The 18,766-nt window shown below is 41.5% G+C and overlaps 1 protein-coding gene across 3 annotated transcripts in view; it reads right to left on the bottom strand.

The window, feature by feature from the left end:
- Positions 1-617: 617 nt before the first annotated feature.
- HLF (HLF transcription factor, PAR bZIP family member) overlaps positions 618-18,766 on the bottom strand; it is a 60,644-nt gene continuing 42,495 nt past the window's right edge. The window contains exons 3-4 of one of the 3 annotated variants that reach the window (XM_017538808.1): positions 10,133-10,353; positions 618-4,992 (exon numbers count right to left, since the gene is read on the bottom strand). In XM_017538808.1, coding sequence (XP_017394297.1) covers positions 4,777-4,992; positions 10,133-10,353 — 437 coding nt within the window. In that variant the 3' untranslated portion in view covers positions 618-4,776. Of the gene's footprint in view, positions 4,996-5,736; positions 7,022-10,132; positions 10,354-18,766 lie in introns of those variants that run through there. The other 2 variants (XM_017538807.2, XM_037742121.1) reach the window with 2 other exon arrangements.

Below are 18,766 nucleotides of genomic sequence, written 5' to 3'. Positions count from 1 at the left end.
ATACACAAAAAAAGTTGCACACAATTTCAGATAATTATGGAATCTCTGAAGCTTCTATGTGGATCCCCCAAAGGTCATGAACTTGAATTGAGAGCCAAGCCTATAAATCCTTGACACCAGTTACTTGGCTGCATAACGAGTTGGCTGTGAGCAGTTTAAATATTCAGATTTCTGGGCCCCATCCAAGAACTACTGATTCAGAATCTCTGGATTTATACTCCTAGATGTTGTTGAAGTATTTTTTATGTATTAGAGAACAAGACAGTCTGTGGACTGGCTTTTGGGAACCACCCCTCTAAATGATGCCCATTCCGGGGATCAGAATTCATCTCAGCCACTTTGACCTGTGTAACATTAGGTAAGCTACTTAACTCCCCTTTCAATTTTGTCTTCTGTAAATGGGGATAGTTGTCCCTACCTCAGAGTTAATATGGAATAAAATATTCCATCTAAGTGTTTGGCACAGTGTCTGGCACATAACTATCCAATGTTAATTTATTACTAATTATATAGTATTACCATTTTATTATCTAGGTAATAGTCTCTATAAATGGTCTCTTTGTTGAGGTGGAAACAGAATACCATTGCTAGCCAAATGTTAATAAAAATACACGAAAGAAAGGAAAAAATTCAAAGTTTATTCAACATTAAGAATAACAGACAGATAAAGGTTTGGACTTAACAGCATAAATACCACCAATATCATGGTGTACAATGAAACTAACCTCGTGTCAACTAGTACCTGTTTAACAGATGCGATCTTGTGGTGTTGCCAAAAGGATAATGGGTTATTGTTATGTTTGGTAAGGTGCTCAAAAATTAAAGACTTTATGTCGACTTAAATATTCTCACTCACACACACACACACACACACACACACACACACACACTTAGCCTCCTGCAAAATGTATTGACTTTAGTTGCTATATCCGATTCGGATAAGGCTTTGCTCATTTTTTTAAATGACATTATTAATTGCAGAAAAACCTGGAGGAGACCTTGGCCTTGCCAGTGGGGGTAACTAGAAGCCCTCCAAAGGACATGGCGACTAGGGGCAGAAGGTGCCTGTCACCTGGAGGGCAGAACACTTAGTCTCAGACACCTGCAGGATGCTGAGACCCCAGTGCTAAATCCAGATCTCCAACTGTCATCACACACAGGTAAGCAGGCCTGGTCCCCTGCCTTGGGATTGCTCTAATTAACTGTGATTAAGTTTTCCTTAAAGGGACACTAGGGTAAAATGAGATAAACTACTAGAAAAACCAAAGTATAGTTTTGCATTTTACAGAATGTCTGTTGTTTTACCCTGGGGCAGTGGGGAGGGTGCCCCTGAAAATTCTTCTTGGTTATTCTGAAAACAGACCATAGACCTTTGAATGTACATTTGGAATTGCTGTGAGTTCCCTACCAAACCAGTGGGTGAGAAGGAATTTCTGGGTTATCTAGTACAGGTTCCCACTCACCCATTGTGCACATCTACACTCCCCTCAAACAAAGGTCCTTCTGCTTCGAGGGATGAGTCCATGGAGGCCTGTTGTTTTAGAAGACAAAAGGCCTATCACAGTCTTGCCTAATGTGATTTTCGAATGGTCCAAAGTGGCCACTTTCTGAAAGGGAAGAAGTAATCATTAACAGCCCTCTCCTCCACTAATTACCTCCTTAAGGCAGCACCAGCAAAAAAATAGGCTGGTCAGTTTTTGCCTTTCTTTGCCAAGTCTAGTCAAAGGAAACAATGTGACCTCATCAGAAGGTCCTAAGCTGCTCCTTCCAAATTATGTCTAGATGATGTCAGTGTGTTATGATTTGGATTCACTGTTAATGGCCAAATAATTAATCTCAGAAAGATGCTTAGGCTGAAAAGGTGAAAAATGACAAAGGGACTCTGATAATAGCTGCAGTCTGCAGGCGTGCATCTCACCCTGGCTGACCCAAATGACTCTGCGCCAACCCATGGCCTCCGCTCCATGGAGCAGACCTGCCATTTTGCTAGGTAACTGCCCTGGATGGAGAGGCAGCCAGTCCAGGAGGGAGTGTTCGTGTGTGTGTCGTGACAATGACCTACATATAAGGCACCTGTACAGACTCCAAAGTGTTTAAATTTTTAGACGAGGTAGGTTTCTGAAACCTCTCCTGGCACACAAAAGAATACATTTTATTAGAATCTTTTTTTTTTTTTTCAGAAAATATTTGAGATGCTCATTTGATATAAACATCTAATCCAAGAAAGACCAGTGTTCGAATGTAGTTTTTTCAGCTACCATTTGATATGGCCATAAATGTGGATGGTCCATGTTGCAATCCTTCCACAGTTCTCCACTTAGACATAATTTTTCTTTGTTTTAATGACTGTTGCCATTTAACAATGCCACAATTCGCCTCGTTGCCTGTAAGAAGGCCAACTCTACATCCGCTTGTTTCTCATACTGATATCTTTTATTTAGCTCTGCTTAAGACGGCAAAAGTTTTTGATTTTCTTATCCACCTGAACAATGTATTGCAATTCCAATATGCCCCCATCTCCTACTGTCATCTATAGCTTGGGACAAAATGAACACCTAGTAGAAATATCCTACTGGTTGGGTCCCAAGGTTATGACACTATGAGAGAAGCATTGCTTATGGACTGACAAGGAGACCACCAGATCATTAAAGAATTAGATACTCTGAAGGCAGGACTAGAAAATCTCACTGATGAACGGATAATTTAATCTAGCATAAAATGTTTCTTTGTCGTAACAGCAGAATTTCTTGACATTTTACAACTTAAGGAAACAAACAAACAATCATCTTTAAAGTCAAACATCTATCAAATTATAAACCAAACACATAGCACCGATATCAACCTCATAAAACGTGCGGGCCCGCAGGGTAGAACAGAACTGTCTGGGACATTGGCAGCAACGTGCCATTCCAGGAACTCAGAATTTCGAAGTGAACATTTTTGTGGCAGATGCTTTTCCTAAAAAACACTGTATCATCCAATAAATATTTGACTAAAATCCATTTTGTGCTTTTGGGTGATGTTAACTGACTTCTTTCTGAGGCCTAATAAGAAACAAGAAAGCTCCTTGTGTATTTTAGAGCAGGATTCATCATCACAAGCCTCAATACTGTCATAAAATTTTAATTTAAAGCAGAAAACATGCTGATGTGTCAGTGATAGGGTTTAAAATATTAAAGACTTCAAAAACCCCCAAGCGCTTCTTCTCTGTACAACATTGGTGAATATATATCTTTGCTATATAATTTTAAAACATGGAATAGTTTTCCTGTCCTCTTTTCTATATATAATATATGTCTTCCAAAATACATTGTCAGTATTTATATCTGAAAAATACTGTACAAAAAAGAACTTCCTATAATTACTCTGTATAAACATTAAACAATTTAATATCTTCTTTTGGTCTGTAGTAAACATTTAAATTGATTGGATTAACCACAGTTTGTGACAACACCATCCCCTTCTGAGATACACCAGTGTCTTTTACATTCATTTTTCAGAAGTCCACTTTATAAGAGCACATACGTTCAAAAGCAAACAGAGAATAAGAAACATAAGCTTCAGAATCATTAATTTATGAGGCATTCAAAAATGACACCACTAGGAAAAGGGCCTTACAAAACATCAACTTATTAGCTTAACTGATTTTCTTTTTAAAAACAGCAAAGTATAATTCACAAAAATATATATATTACCAAAAAATGGGAAAACTGAATCTTAAGTAACTGTTTTGAATATCAAGAGGGATGTGGAAAAAGTTAACTAGAAAAGTGGGGGCAAGGCAGGGTGTCAAGGAAGGGAAACAAGACCAAACACATCGATATCAAAGGCTAATCCAAGACGCAGTTTTTGGCTCATGTACTGATAAATTAACCCCTCATCCTTAGACCTCCCATTTCCCTCTGCTTCCTCGTCCTAGGGAATAGTCTGGCCATGCTCAAATGCATTACTTTACTTTTTGTTTTTTTAAAAGATAGTGAAATTCTTAGGTAGGGAGAATATCCTACGTCCACTAGTAATACTCAGGCAGCATGCTCTAGCGTACAATAGGATTATTGCTTTAGGTACAGACAGTGCAAAAACACACTCTGTGTTCTATAATAGTACTCTTACTTATCTGGGGTTGGTAGAATTAAAAGGAAACTTAGTAGATAGCAGGAAGTAAATATGGGATCTAATAAATCTAAACAGCACTTTAATTTGAAGACGATTATCACCAAAACTGAAAGAGGAAAGCAACCTATAACGGACTAGAGCTGCAGTGTAGTGCTAAGTTATTGTATGCACCTCATTAGCATGGTAACTTATGGACTAAACAGAAACAAGAGCTTGACTCTTAAAAACTGAGATCCACTATCTTACCAGGGCCCTTTTTAGTGCATCCAAGCAGAGAGTCCTGGAAGAGTAGGTAAGCTCAAACATGAAGCAACGCTGGAGGCAGGAGTGAAGGAGGGAGGGGATGGGAGACCCACGAGAGGGCTCCTCAGTCTAGTAAAAACATGGCACCTTTCTTTGTTGGAACTAAAAGACGATGAGAGGGCTATCTTAAAATGGCAAGAGCAAAGGAACACGCACACGCACATACCGCTGACCACACACAGGAGCACAAGCACATATACACGCACGCAAACACACAGATGCACACCAAAATGGGAGTCAGTTGTGTTTATGCCTCTGGTAAAGTGCTGATGTCAGAAAGGTTGGTTTGGGTGTGGTGCTATCAGACAGGAAACAAACTGTCCATCTATTCCAAAGCCAGCCCACAAAAATGCCATCCTACAGGGGCCCGTGCCTGGCCTCATACTTGGCAAGTATGTTCTTGCATTTGCCCAGCTCCTTCCTCAAGTCAGCCACCTCCTGGCGGAGGGCCGAGTTCTCCTTCTCCAGGAACGAGGCCCGGATGGCGATCTGGTTCTCCTTCAGCCTCCGGGCGTCGCGGGAGCGCTTGGCTGCCATGTTGTTCTTTCTGCGCCTTGCCCAGTACTTGTCATCCTGCTCATTAGTTACAGAAGGAAAAAAGAAACAAGATATTAGATTTCAGCAAAGCCCAGTGCCAGCCAGGGCATGGGCAGCCTCCAGGATTGTGCAGAGGCCCCAGCCCGGGTTTCCTAGCTTGCGTCTCCTTCCTTTACAGTTTCTTGTCTGAGAGCATGGCCCGTGAGCCACACACTTCCTTCCTGGAGCAAGGACCCACCAACCCTCCTCCTGTCCAGATGTATAGTTTTAACTTATTTTTCCTATTGCACAGGCTCCTCCTCTTTGCCCAGCAGAGGTGTGCTGAATAGAGATCAGAGGCTAAATAAAGGCAGGTGGCTCACCTCACCCCTTAAATTACATTCCAACTCTTCTTTTAAACTCCTTGCTCAACATTTTAAGAACCCTTTTCCTGCATCGGCACTCATAGGCTTTTTGGGTATAAGTTGGTGCAAACTTTTTATAAGGCAATTTGACAATATCTACAACTATTTATTTATTTATTTTTGAGACAGTCTCCCTCTGTCACCCAGGCTGGAGTGAAGTGGCCTGATCTCGGCTCACTGCAACCTCCGCTTCTCTGCCTCAGCCTCCTGGGAAGCTGGGATTACAGGCACGCGCCACCACGCCCAGCTAATGTTTTGTATTTTTAGTAGAGATGGGATTCCACCATCTTGGCCAGGCTGGTCTTAAACTCCTGACCTCATGATCCACCCGCCTCGGCCTCCCAAAGTGCTGGCATTACAGGTGTGAGCCACCGCGCCCGGCCATCTACTACTGAAATGCAGATACTCTTGATCTAGCAAGTCCACTTCCAGGATTTCGTCCTGTAGCAATCTTCATACATGTGCAGGTACATACAAAGCATAAACTGTTCACTGGAGCACTGTGTGCAATAAAAAAAATAAGGAAAAACTAATTAGATGTAGGAGATTTAAAAACTACATTAGGATACAGTCATACAAAGGGATACATGGCAACTGTTAAATATAATGACCCACCGGAACCAGAAAGATGGTTATGATATGCCACTACGTGGGTGGAAACAATGGCAATTTACATGCAACAATGTACCTTCTCAGCCCAGTTTGATTAAAAATCATGTAATATATTCATAGAAAGAGGCCCAGAAGAATTTATACTAACAAATAAAAGTGGGGCCTCTAGAAGGGGGATTGGCAGAGGCAAAGGAAAGAGGTAAAACTTTCTACCTTTTATGTTATTCTGAACTATTACAATGTCATATAATGGATACGTACACTTTGGTAATAAAAAACCCTTCAACCTACTGCAAATAATGTACTCATATTGGTTGCTAGAATTTAAATAATTTACTCTAATTTCCTGTTTAACTGTTCTCTAGGTCTTAAGCAGCCTGAGTAATATTTTACTGTGGTCAGTGTAAAAACAATCCCTCTTTCCCTGTCCTCCACCCCCATGCTGCCTCACTACCATAAAGGAAAAGCTTCTTAAGAAGACTTAGAAAGGGGGATCTTCTTTTAGATCTTCCCAATTCATTGATGGTGCCACCTGGTGAATTTTGCAACTCCCCTTCTTCAACAATTTGCAACAGCAAATCCCTCAGTCTTAGCAATGCTACTACCTGCAGTTACATGCTACCCAGAATAAGTGGGTCAGGCCAGTGCTTGCCCCTGCTCAGAATTCTAAGGGGCAGCTGACACTGGAGGAGGTCACATGGGTTGGGGGCAGGCTGCAAGGAAAGTCTAAGGTCAGCCATCCACTCCCAAAACTGCCCATTATCCTCAACAGGCATTTGCCCTGCACAAATACAGAAAGTATGGAATATAAACTGTGTAGACAACTTCTATCTGCCATCCACAAGCTAGTACTATCATCTGAAATAAAGCACCCCAAACTTTTTATACGTTTCATAACAATATGTAACAGGGTGAAAAAATAATTTTCATAATAGATGATACCAGAATTCTTCCGGGTAGGAGGGAGGAGGCTGCTCTTTGAAGAATATCGGGGTAAGCAAGCTTGGGCAGGTGTGCAATGGTTGTTGGCCCATTAGTTGTTTGTGCTCCTGAAAGGAAGCAGGGGAGCTGAAGACAGGGGAGAGGCTGGGAGAAGCCAGGAGAGTCAATGTCGTCATGGTGGTGAGGGGGTCCAAAGGCATATTAACCACAGTGGTGAAGCCTCCAGTTCTGATGGAAGTTATTTTGTGTTTTGATGGAAGCCTGGGTTTTTCTCCCTTCACAGTATCAGTAAGTCTATACCCAACAATGTGCCTGGGAGTGTGGTTTCCAAGAGCATTCAAAAGAGGACTTGCTTTAGGATATATCCTCTGCACACAGGGGAATAGGAGCCCAGGAGGCAAAGGGGTACATAAGAACCAGCCCCTAGGACACTGTAGAAACTGCATGTATGTGATGGGGAAGTGTTGGGGGGGAGTCCCACCACAGGCCACAGGCTTGGTGTGGTCTAAGACAATTCTGACCAGGTCTTAAGGACCAGGAAGTCACCAGCTGATCTCAGGGGACCAACCAACTTCTCTCTTACTTATTAGAGCTCTTCTCACTTCTAAAGTGCTTTCATTTCCCAGCCTCACCTGTCCACACATGCAGATGGGCCAGCCAAGGTGTGGAATGCAAAATAAACCTTTCAGGTGGGAGGGAGGGGAGCTGGGAATCAGGTTGAGAAGAGGATGCAGAAGGCAGGAATGATGAAGGAGTGTCCTTGACTAGAAAAACCAGTTCGCCTTCCTTTGTCATCACAAAATGGTTGTGGGCAGGGGGAAGCTGGATTTTGAGCAGGGCTGATAAACTTGGCCCTCCATCCTCTGCCCCCTTTCCCTCCATCTCCCACGTGCTGACACCTTCTGGCTACCCAGTTACCTCCATGCAACGAGGGGCCCACTCAGCCCTGCCCCACCCAACAGGTCAACACTCCCTGTTTCTCTAGAAGTTCCATGAGGGCAGGGACAGTATCAGTATGGTTCACCTTGGTATTCCCAACCCCTGATACAGGGTTAGAGGGTTGGCACACATTAGCACTTGAAATATATTGATGAAATGAATGAATGGACCCTTAAAAGTATTGAGAAATCAAAGTGATTAAACAAATTTTCAGTTAGATATCCCAGCATGTCAACCTCAATTCTCCCTTCATTCTCCAGGGCTTGTATGCTAACCCCAATGACTGACTCAAGAGAGGACGTTCAGGCAGCCGCAAGAAAGATCATTTGGTGGGGGCCGTTTCACTGAATTGGTTTACTTGTCCAAAGCAGAGGGCCAGAAACCCCTTCTCCTCCACCTAACCTTAGCTCCGTTCTTTCTGCCAGGAGAAACATGTTTCAGCTCTGTTTCCTGCTTCATGTTAGCTTATGGTTTTAACTTGAGACTTCATCCACAACTAAAAAATATCTAAGGACACACGGCCAGACGATGTTCCTGCCCATTCCCCACCAGCTATGTGAAAAGGTCAGGCCTGACCATGACAGTAGCAATATGTGTAATTCCAGCACAGATGGTTTTTGCCTGGCCTCTTTGTTGCCAAGGTTACCTGGGTTATTAACTAATCTTGCTCTTTGGTGAATCTAGAGACTTTGTGAAGGTCTGGCTAGAAGTTCTGTCTATTACTCATAGCAGCATCCTTTCAAACTACCCCTCAATTCAAGAAGAACAGGATCCCTGGCTTAGTTTAAGATATGAGGCTTTAAAATACACAAAAAATTGAATCACTAAGAAGACAAGACTAGGAAAAGCATCTCATGGAAATAAGCTACCTAATTGCCCAAGACCTGAGTCCAGGGTGCCCCTTTCTTACCCCATCTCGGTCTAATCATCAATGTCCTGACTGGTTTAAATTTTCTGGTGTTTTTACCATGTGATTTCCTTTTTTCCAGGGTGACAACCATTGATTTGTCACACAAGGGCCCCTGTTATAGCTCTTGTCAGGGCCAATATGCTGCTGTGATCATTTGGGAAGCTAGACAACCTGGAAGCCAGGCTAAGCCTTCCTCTAACAGCCTTCCACTTACGTCACCTTTTCATTTCTCCATTTCCTCAACTGCAAGGCGGTAACTTCGGACAAATGAATCTCTAAGGTCCCCTTCAGCCCTGACATTTTCCTATTCTGCATCAATTAAGGCAATCTCAGGAAAGCAGATGACAGCAGTGATTTAAATTTGCAGGTACTTCTACTTCCAGCATTCTTTCTAAATATGTAAAGCGGGAACCACTGGTCTAAGCCAGTTCAGACAATGTCTCAAATTCCTATTTCCCAGCCTAGGAGTATCTCTACACAGGAACCATAGTTAGGTTTGAGAGATGGTGAGGGCAGACATTAGAAAAGGGCTAATTATGTCTGGTTCCAAGGCCTTGACTAGGTATGACCATATATGATTGTAAAGAAACATGAAAGTTCTAAGCAATGGTTAATAAGAAATGGTTCTATTTTGGCATTAGCAAACGTGGTATAATTTTGGAAAGAATTTTTATCCTAAGGTATCATTAAGTGTGCGTGTTTAATTTTAAGTTGTATTTGACTTCCAAGGTAAATCTATTTCCCTTTATAAATAATGTGTCCCTTCAACACTGCAGAATTAACCTAGTGGTGATCATTACTCAAGATACAAAGTGAACAGTACATATAAATGGTGTCAGGAAACTATGAGTTTCCTTCACAAAATCCCACCCTGGTCATCCGAGGTTGGCAATATGGAGGAAGGTCCTAGCTGGCTGTTATTCCCTGCAGCCTAAAGGGAAATGGCAGCAGCAAATTAGCAAAAATTTCCTAAAAGGAAGGTAACGCTTTGAGGGCTATGAGGTTCAGATGTCCTTCTCAAATAATTTTCTTTCTTTTCCCAAGCTTGAAAGATTTGGTGTTTGATTTTATTAGACTTTTGTGGATTTCCATGCAGATAGGAGCAGGTTTGCTTCCTCTGTGGACTTAAAATCACTCCAACATTTTACTACTTCTCCTTATTTCTGTTCAGCATCAAGATATAAAAGTGATTTCAAAAAATACCCAGAGAGAAAACAACTTGCCTAGAAGTTACCTGCCAAGAAACAGGATCAGAAATCATTGATCCTTCCTGCACTAGCTTCTGTGATCTTTCTCGGGTCACTCTTTTAAGTGGTCTGAGGATCCCACTCTCCATTTACCCAAAGACTGATTACCAGTTCCAATTTACCTTCAGATCATCAGGGATGAAGACTTTGCGAGCTTTCTTTATCATGGGCTGTGGCTTCAGTTCTTCCTCAGAGAACTTGCGTTTGCGAGGGTCAAACATTTCCTGGCCAGGGATGCTGGAGAGGGCAAGATCTGCTGGGTCTGGTTCATAACCCACTGGGACCTGGATGGTGTCAGGATCGATGGGACTCGGTGTATTGCGGTTTGCTGGCAACAGCTGACCTGGAACAACACGGGAGTTTTAGTTCATGAACACCCTAGGGAGACCCAGTAGGCAGCTACTTAACGATGCCCTGAGACAACTGGCGAGAGTCTTCAGCTTACTTATATATGATCCTAACATGATTGATCTTACTCATCCTCATTGCATCTCTGAGAACTTGACTCACGTCACATCAGGCAAAACAGAAACCCACATACACATGTTCAAAAACTAGAAAGGGAGAAGCCCAATTTAAAAATACACATTCATTCTTTCCTATCACACATTCACCAACGACGTGCCAGGCACTCTGCAAGATGCAATGAGCAGAACTACATAATTTTCATGTTAAGGGTGTTTTCCAGGTGAGTCAGGGAGACAGACCAATAACTAGCCAGTTAGAGGAGAGTGTAGATGTTCGGATGAAAGTAAATCTCGTGTGATTCCACAGTGTGAGGAAATGATATGTAACATAAAGGAGGTCAGGGAGCATTTCCTAGAGATGACACTTGGTATAGCTGCATCTTGAGACAAAGAATAATTAGAAAAAGAAAAAGGTATTCTAGGCTCCAAGATAAGATAGAGGTTTGCATTTCTGAGGAACCACAATAGTCTTGGGTAGCTGTCACACTGAATCAGAATAAAACATGGAGCAAGCACAAGAGATGTGGCCAAGAAGGTGGGCAGTGGGGATATGATTTTTAAAAATCCAAATGTCACTGAGGGATTCTGAGCAGTGAAGTGACAAACAGCTGATGTTTGGAAAGAAGACTCAGGCGGCGTGATGAACGGATTGCATGGGGCACGGATGCAGACTGAGCAGATACAAGACTTGTGATAAACAGTGTACACGTTAATAGTAGCAATGGAGATAGTGAGAAGGGGATTCGGTCAAGAAATATTTAACAAATTAGAAAGAACATAATGCAGACAATCTAATTTCCACTTGAGGATTCTACAGGCAAAACCACTGAAATGCACAAACATCTACAGAACAATGGGTTTATTATGTTTCCGAATGTGTCTCACTGGTGAAAGTGAACTTCCTAACAGACCCAAATGTTTATGCTGGGAGCTCTGAATTTTAACTTCTAGTTTTCATTTGAATTGTATAATCTCTCCTTTCACACCCCATGAATAAATGAGAGGATGTAGTTCAGCTGTGTTTGGCCCATCTTGTCCTCTTCCTCACTGCCAATGGTAGGCCAATGTGTGAAGCATTCTTTAGGTTTCATTAAAACCTACCCTAGGTCGAAGCATGAAGCCACTGGCTCAGATTCTAGCAAAACTGTGAAACTGTGCTCATCTGTCTTCTGGAAAGGCCTGGTGGGGAGCTTGCAAAATGAATGCTCTGGGTGACCTTCTAGGTCCCCACTCTGCTTTGCGCTCTCTTTGTATCCCTGCTTGCCAAAGAGGAAGAGATGGGCCCCGAGGCACTGGCAGAGGATGGAGATTTCTCATTAGCCAAGCTATAGCTCAGCTCCAGCTTCTAGAGACTGCTGAGTTCTGTACTGGATGATGTCAAGCCAGATTTGATCTCGTGCCTCTTGACATTGCCTCAGAAAATCAACCACAAGTGATTCAAATGGGATTTTATTTTCCCTTTAGAAACTCTCTTTGAACTTCATAACAAAGCTATCCAATGCCCCATCACCACAATGTCCCCACCTCCCTATACTTACACAGGCAGATGCCCTACCTCCTATCATCATAAAACACCTCTTAATACTTCCCAAATCTAATTGCTCCAAGCTCCTCTTTAGTACTCCAATATTCTGTTTGTTACGCTGTATTAAAATGTTTTTATTGCTTTATGAGTGTTGTGGAGCTGTACACACAAACACACACAACACACACACACACAAACACACACACACACACACACACTCCTCCTCTATCATACCACATGGTCTTTTATGTTTTATTCATTTATCCCCACCTAACTCCTCAACATGATGCATACTTCAGAGTTCAGCTTCTACAAAGAGTATTCCTTATTTAATGGTGGCCTCTGAGATGATGGACTCTGACATTCATTCATGGACATTCTAACAGTAACACTTCCCTTTAGATGGAACCTTTCTTAGCATTCTTTCTCTCTACGTTTTTCCTCCAATGGAAGTAGGTCAGCCCTACCTGCAGAGTGGAGGAAGCCTAGCTGGACCACAGACAAGGTACGTGGCTTCCCCACTATCAAACAGCCAATGGCAAAGAACCTGCGAAACAAAACCAGGGCCCTTTTCTCCCCAAAGATACCTTAGTGCCATCTTATTTATTTATATTTTCTGCTGAATTAACTCTACTGAACTTACTTTTTTCCTTTCATTTCAAAATGTCAATAGTATCATGAGCAAGGGATATTTTTTCCTATCTCCGGTGGATTTTCAAAATTTTAGTATAAGAAGTGTCAATATAACAATGCGTCATTAATTTTTGTAGACAATCAAAGATGTTCACTGCGAAATTTCAACAAATTCAGAAATGTGTCAAGAAAGTAAAAGTCCTGATTCTTGCTACCCTCTTCTTCCCCGCAATGTCTCTCACTGTCTTTCCAGAGGGGATCACCCTTAACATCTTGACATGAACCTCTTATATCTTGGTTTTTTACACATAAGTGGTTTAACCCAAGTGGGATTATACTACCCACGTATCTTAATTTGTTAATCTATCAGTATACCATATGCAATTTCCAAGGTTAGTACAAATAAAACTACTTTTGCTTTTTAAAGGGTCAACAGTATCCCATAGTTTGGATATATAACAATGTATAATTCCCTAACTGATGAATTTTTAGGCATATATTTCTGTAGAAGTGATTTCTAGAAGTGAGACTACTCACACGAAAGGCATGTACATTTTATATTTTTAAACATACTGCCAGAATGCTATTAAAAAGTCAAAAAATAACAGATGTCGGTGAGGTTGCAGAGAAAAGGGAACATTCATTTACTGTTGGTGGGAATATAAATTAGTTCAGCCCCTGTGGAAACCAGTTTGGAGAGTTCTCAAAGAACTAAAAATACAACTACCACTAGATCCAGCAATTCCATTACTGGGTATATATCCAAAGGAACATAAATCCTTCGACCAAAAAGACACCTGCATTTGCATGTTCATTGTAGTGCTATTCATAGTAGCAAAGACAGAATCAACTTAGATGCCCATCTGTAGTGGGCTGGATAAAGAAAAAGTCATACATCTATGCCATGGAATACTATGTATCCATTAAAAAGAATGAAATCCTGTCCTTGCAGCAACATAGATGCAGCTAGAGGCCATCATCCTAAGTGAATTAACACAGAAAACCAAATACTGCATGTTTTCACTTACAAGTAGGCACACTAAACATTGGGTACACACAGACATAATGCTGGGAACCTCAGACACTGGGGGCTCTAAAAGGTGGAGGAAGTGAAGGGGGCAAGGTTGAAAAACGATCTGTTAGGTGCTATGTTCACTATCTGCATGAAGGGTTCAATCAAAGCCCAAATCTCAGCATCACGTAGTACATTCATGTAACAAACCTGCCCATGTACCCACTGAATCTAAAATTTAAAAAAATAAATTTTAAAAACCTACTGCCAAACTGTGCTCCAAAAAATGTCATACCTATTTACACTTGTACCACCATCTGTAAGAGTGCACATTTCCTACAATATCATTTTTTAAATGTTGCCATCTTATATGCACAACTATTACTATTGTTTTGTTATTTGAGTCTTGCTCTGTCACCCAAGCGGGAGTGCAGTGGCATGATCTCAGCTCACTGAAACCTCTGCCTCCTGGATTCTAGAAATTCTCCTGCCTCAGCGTCCTGAGTAGCTAGGACTACAGGCACCCAGCATCACGCCCAGCTATTTTTTTTTTTTTTTGTATTTTAAGTAGAGACTAAAATTGTTTTGTATTTTTTAGTAGAGACTGTTTTTAGTAGAGGGTTTCACCGTGTTGGCCAGGCTGGTCTTACTATTGTTTTAATTTGTATTTCCTTGGTTTCTGGTGACATGATCATCTCACGTGTTTACTGGTTATTTGTTCTTTTTAGAAAATACGGTATTTTTATACATATACTCTTCTAGGTGAGTTTCAGAGTACACTGGTTAAGTTATATTTAAAGTTATCATTCTAACAATATTTGGGATTTTTGAAATATAATTTCATAGGTTAATTTGAGGACAACTATCTTTAAAACATTGAATACACCCACAGTATACACTCCAATTTTATTTTTTGTGAGCCTTTTAAAAAAATGTATCAGTTCAGTTTTATAGTTTTCTTCATTTGGGCTTTTCACATTTCAGTTTATTCCTTAAATGTTTTATAAGAGTTGTTACTAGCATATATTACCCTATTATATTTCCTAAGTGGTTAACGCTGCTATATAGGAAGCTACTAGTTTTAAAAGCTATTGGTTTATATCCAGCCACTTTACTTTGTTCTAATAGTTCTAACTTCTCTTAGTTTTTGGGTGAATAATATCTTCTGCCTCTATAGACAGGGGCGGCTTCCTTTCTATGTTTATAATTCCTACTTTCTTTTTAATAATTTTCAATTTCACTGCATTAGCTGGCCTCTGCAAGGCAATGAGAAGAGAGACTGAGACTAATGATCACTGCTTGCCTCAGATTTTAACGGAATATGCTTTTAATTCTTCAGATACTTCAATATAAAGGCTTGTTCTAATATCTTGGTAGATACAACTTGACAAGGTAAGGCAGTTACAACCCTTCTGACCTTGTTTTACTAATAATTTTTTAAAACCAGAAATAATGTATTAAGTTCTCTTAAATGCCATTTGATATTTACTTATTGAGATAATCATGCCATTTTTCATTTGTTAAGTCTGAGCTTGGTATTTACAAAGCTTTACTTAAAAGATCCATAGTGGACAAGATCAACCCCATCATGTAGCCTCTGCAGTTACTGGAACATCATTCTATTTTTTCCTAAAAGCATCTTGCTGAAAGTCACTTCCAAAAGGACCAAGGAGGGTTTCTGGAGGAAAGGGTAGGACAAAGGGCTTAAAGAAATCTGGAAAGAGAATATAAGTTACCTTCAAACACAAAGCTGGCCTCTTCTTTTGTCACAGATTAGGCATGGCTAAACCTCCAAATAGTGTAACTGGAAATAGGATATTTCATATTCTCACATATTTTAGCAAGAATTTAGCAGCTTGTGTTTAATTAGCTGATTAGCAGTCATCGATGAAGGGGAACAGCAGCACTCTGTGTCATTTTCTCTAGTCAATGGCTTATTTTTTAAATTTATAACTGTATCAAAGTCATAAATTATAGTGCTTATTTTTTAATCCTCAGGGCTAATTGCAACATCTCCAACCTTTCTGATGTGCTCCTCTTTCAGGCAGTTAAGTAAACAAAGCAGGAGATTTGCAGCAGTAATGTCAAAACACAATAGTCTAATGTTGATCACTGATGAGCATTAGCCAGCTGATAACATTATCCTATGTCAACTAAGGCTGAGGAAAGAGAAGACAATTTTTATTTTGGCCAAAGGGCTCCCTTTAGAACTGATGGGTGAAACTCCTAGTGATTTGAAGTTTGGTGCCAAATTTTTCCCTCCTGCTCACCTCTGCCCTCCTCCTCATCACCAGTTTAGGGTCTGTTCACTTGTCATGACTTCCTGGATCCCATGTAGTCATAATCTGAAATAGCACCTTTTACCCTCTTGGCATCCCCTGCTTTGGGAAGAAAACCATCATCAGGGATTACGCCTGACTTTCCTACAAAGCATGCCTGCCACTGAAAATCCTTTTCCATACAGGGGGACAATTAACTTAGGAAACAATGGCAACGCTATAAGGTCAACAAAGAGTGCTCACGATATATAGAGAGATTAAATTAAAACCTCACAAATACATCCTAAGGATATGGGCTTTCTGGATTCTGAGGCCATATTAGCTGGTCTCCATTCCCACAGCAGGAATCTGTTATTTGTCCAACAAGCCCTCTCTGCAAAGGCAGAGCATGAATGCCCTAATGGCCAAAGGCTCATTCCCAACCTGTTCATGTCCTATTCCATGTGACTTGCACTTCCAGGCAGAGCCTTTCCCCACCCCCTGCATCTGGGCTGGTCTCTGACTTGCACTGGCCAATAGAATGTGGCAGAAATGATACTGTTAGTTCTGAGGCTGGGCCTAAAGAGGCTTTACATGTTTCTGCCTCTTTTCTGTAGTATTTCTGTCATCACCATAAACATGCCCAGTCTAGCCTGCTGGAAAATGAAAGACAAACACTACAGGCCAGCCTAGGTCAGCCTAAATCACCTGAACTCTAGGTATGTGAGTCCAGCCAAGATCAGCAGAGCCACCTGACCAACCCATAGCAATTACAGATGAGTGAAAATACGCCTTTATTTGTGTATGCTGAGTTTTTGTGATTGTCTGCTAAGCATTCTCATGGCAATGGAGACTGACCTACAAACTGAGTTATTGTGTATGGGGAGAGTGTTTATACTCACATTAACATTATAGCAGGATTTAAATTTGTACAGGACAGTGGTTACGCTGTGAAGTGAGTCAGACCTGGGTTTGAAAGCTGATTCTGCCACCTGTATGTTATAAACTTGGGACTTTGTAAATAAACGACCCCAAACAAATGCCCCTCTAAATCCTAACAAGGTCTGTATTGGAGAAAGGGACTATTGTTAATTCCCCCTCTCCCCCGACTTTTTTTTTAACCTACCTGAGATTCAATTTCCTCGTGTGCAAAAGGAGATTACTATGCCCGATTCTCAGGGATATGTGAAAATGAATTAGATAATATATACAAACAGTGCTTAGCACAATCTGTAGTACTTGGAAAGTATTCAATAAATGGTCTGTATATAAACACATATACAAAATACAGATAAGAGACCACAGATACTTGAAAGCAAATCAAATAAACAGACTATTCCCCTCATCTAAGTCAGCACAGTCTGTCCCCTTACTTACTGCAACTTTTAGCCATTCTCCCTTTTCTGTATCCCATGTCCCCACAGTGGTTCACAGCACCAGAAGACACTCTAAACATGCAGACCCCTGTGGGTCACATCCCCGTATCCAACACTCCCAAGGCTTCCCATTGCCACATATGATCAGGTCCGAGGCTCTACCTCACTCATACACTTGGCCACAGTGGCCTTCCTTCTGCTCCTTACGTTCCCTGAATGTGATCCCACCCAGGCCTTTGTATTCAGTTTCCTCTCTACCTAAAACATTCTTCCTCTGCTCTCTGCCTGGCTGCTCCTGTTCTATCATTTAGGCATTAGCACAAATGCCCATTCCTTGAACCCTCTGACTTTCCTCTACCCTGCTCAATACCCATCAAACCACCTTGTTTGATTTTTTTTTTTTTTACAACATTTATCTCCAGCCCAAATGATCTTTTTTATTTGTTTGATATTGCGGATCTATTTCCTCCATTCCCATGTAAGCCCTACGGAATGGTGGCCTGGCCCTACCTGCTGCTGCCCCAGATTCTAGATGGAGCCTGCATGGAGGGGCCGGCACAAGCTACTGAGTGGCTGGACATAATGCCCCCTAGATCCTAACAGGGACTGTTGAGGGGGAACAGGGGCTAATTTTAATTCTTATTTTCAACATTTTGCAAATTGTCTACAATGAACATCTTTACTTTCAAAATCAGAAATTAAAAACATTATTTTTAAATCATGGACTTTGCTTCACTTTGCAAATATATGTTCCAGGAGTCTGTGTTAAATGCCACTGAGAGAAGGTTGGGCATGGTGGCTCATGCTTGAAATGCCAGCACTTTGGGAGACCAAGGCGGGCAGATCGCTTGAGGCCAGAAGTTCGAGACCACCCTGGGTAACATGGTGAAACCTTGTCTCTATTAACAAAAAAAAATACAAAAAATTAGCTGGGCATGGTAGCTCATGCTTATAATCCCAGCTACTTGGGAGATTGAGGCAGGAGAATCACCTGAACCTGTGAGGCGGAAACTACAGTGCACCAAGATGGCACCACTGCACTCCAGCCTGGGCGACAGAGCAAGACTCCATCTCAAAAAAAACAAAAATGCCACTGAGAGAAGGCCATTCAAGCCCCTAGAAAGGAAGAAGAAACCAAAGAGAGGGAGGAAATGGGATGGAGGGGGAAAAAAAGAGGAGGTAAAAGCATGTTGCTCTGCTGCAGGCTGTTTTACCAAATCAGGGAATATATTACAGGTGATAAACCAACCTGGCCGAGACCTAGAGTGTTCCCATCCAAAAGGCCACAGCAGCAGATGTCCTCCAACGCATGTATGCCCTGAGGGCACAAGTGTACTGGGAAGCAGGGAGGAAAGGGGGAGAAAGAAAGAGGCATTAAGAAACCAAGGGGCCGGGCGCAGTGGCTCACGCCTGTAATCCCAGCACTTTGGGAGGCTGAGGCAGGTGGATCATGAGGTCAAGAGATCGAGACCATCCTGGTCAACA

Source organism: Cebus imitator, unplaced genomic scaffold (genome assembly GCF_001604975.1).
Source record: "Cebus imitator isolate Cc_AM_T3 unplaced genomic scaffold, Cebus_imitator-1.0 Scaffold115, whole genome shotgun sequence".
Lineage (NCBI taxonomy): Eukaryota > Metazoa > Chordata > Mammalia > Primates > Cebidae > Cebus > Cebus imitator.
Note: the sequence above shows the minus strand (reverse complement) of the source record. Positions and strands in the feature narration are given on the sequence as shown.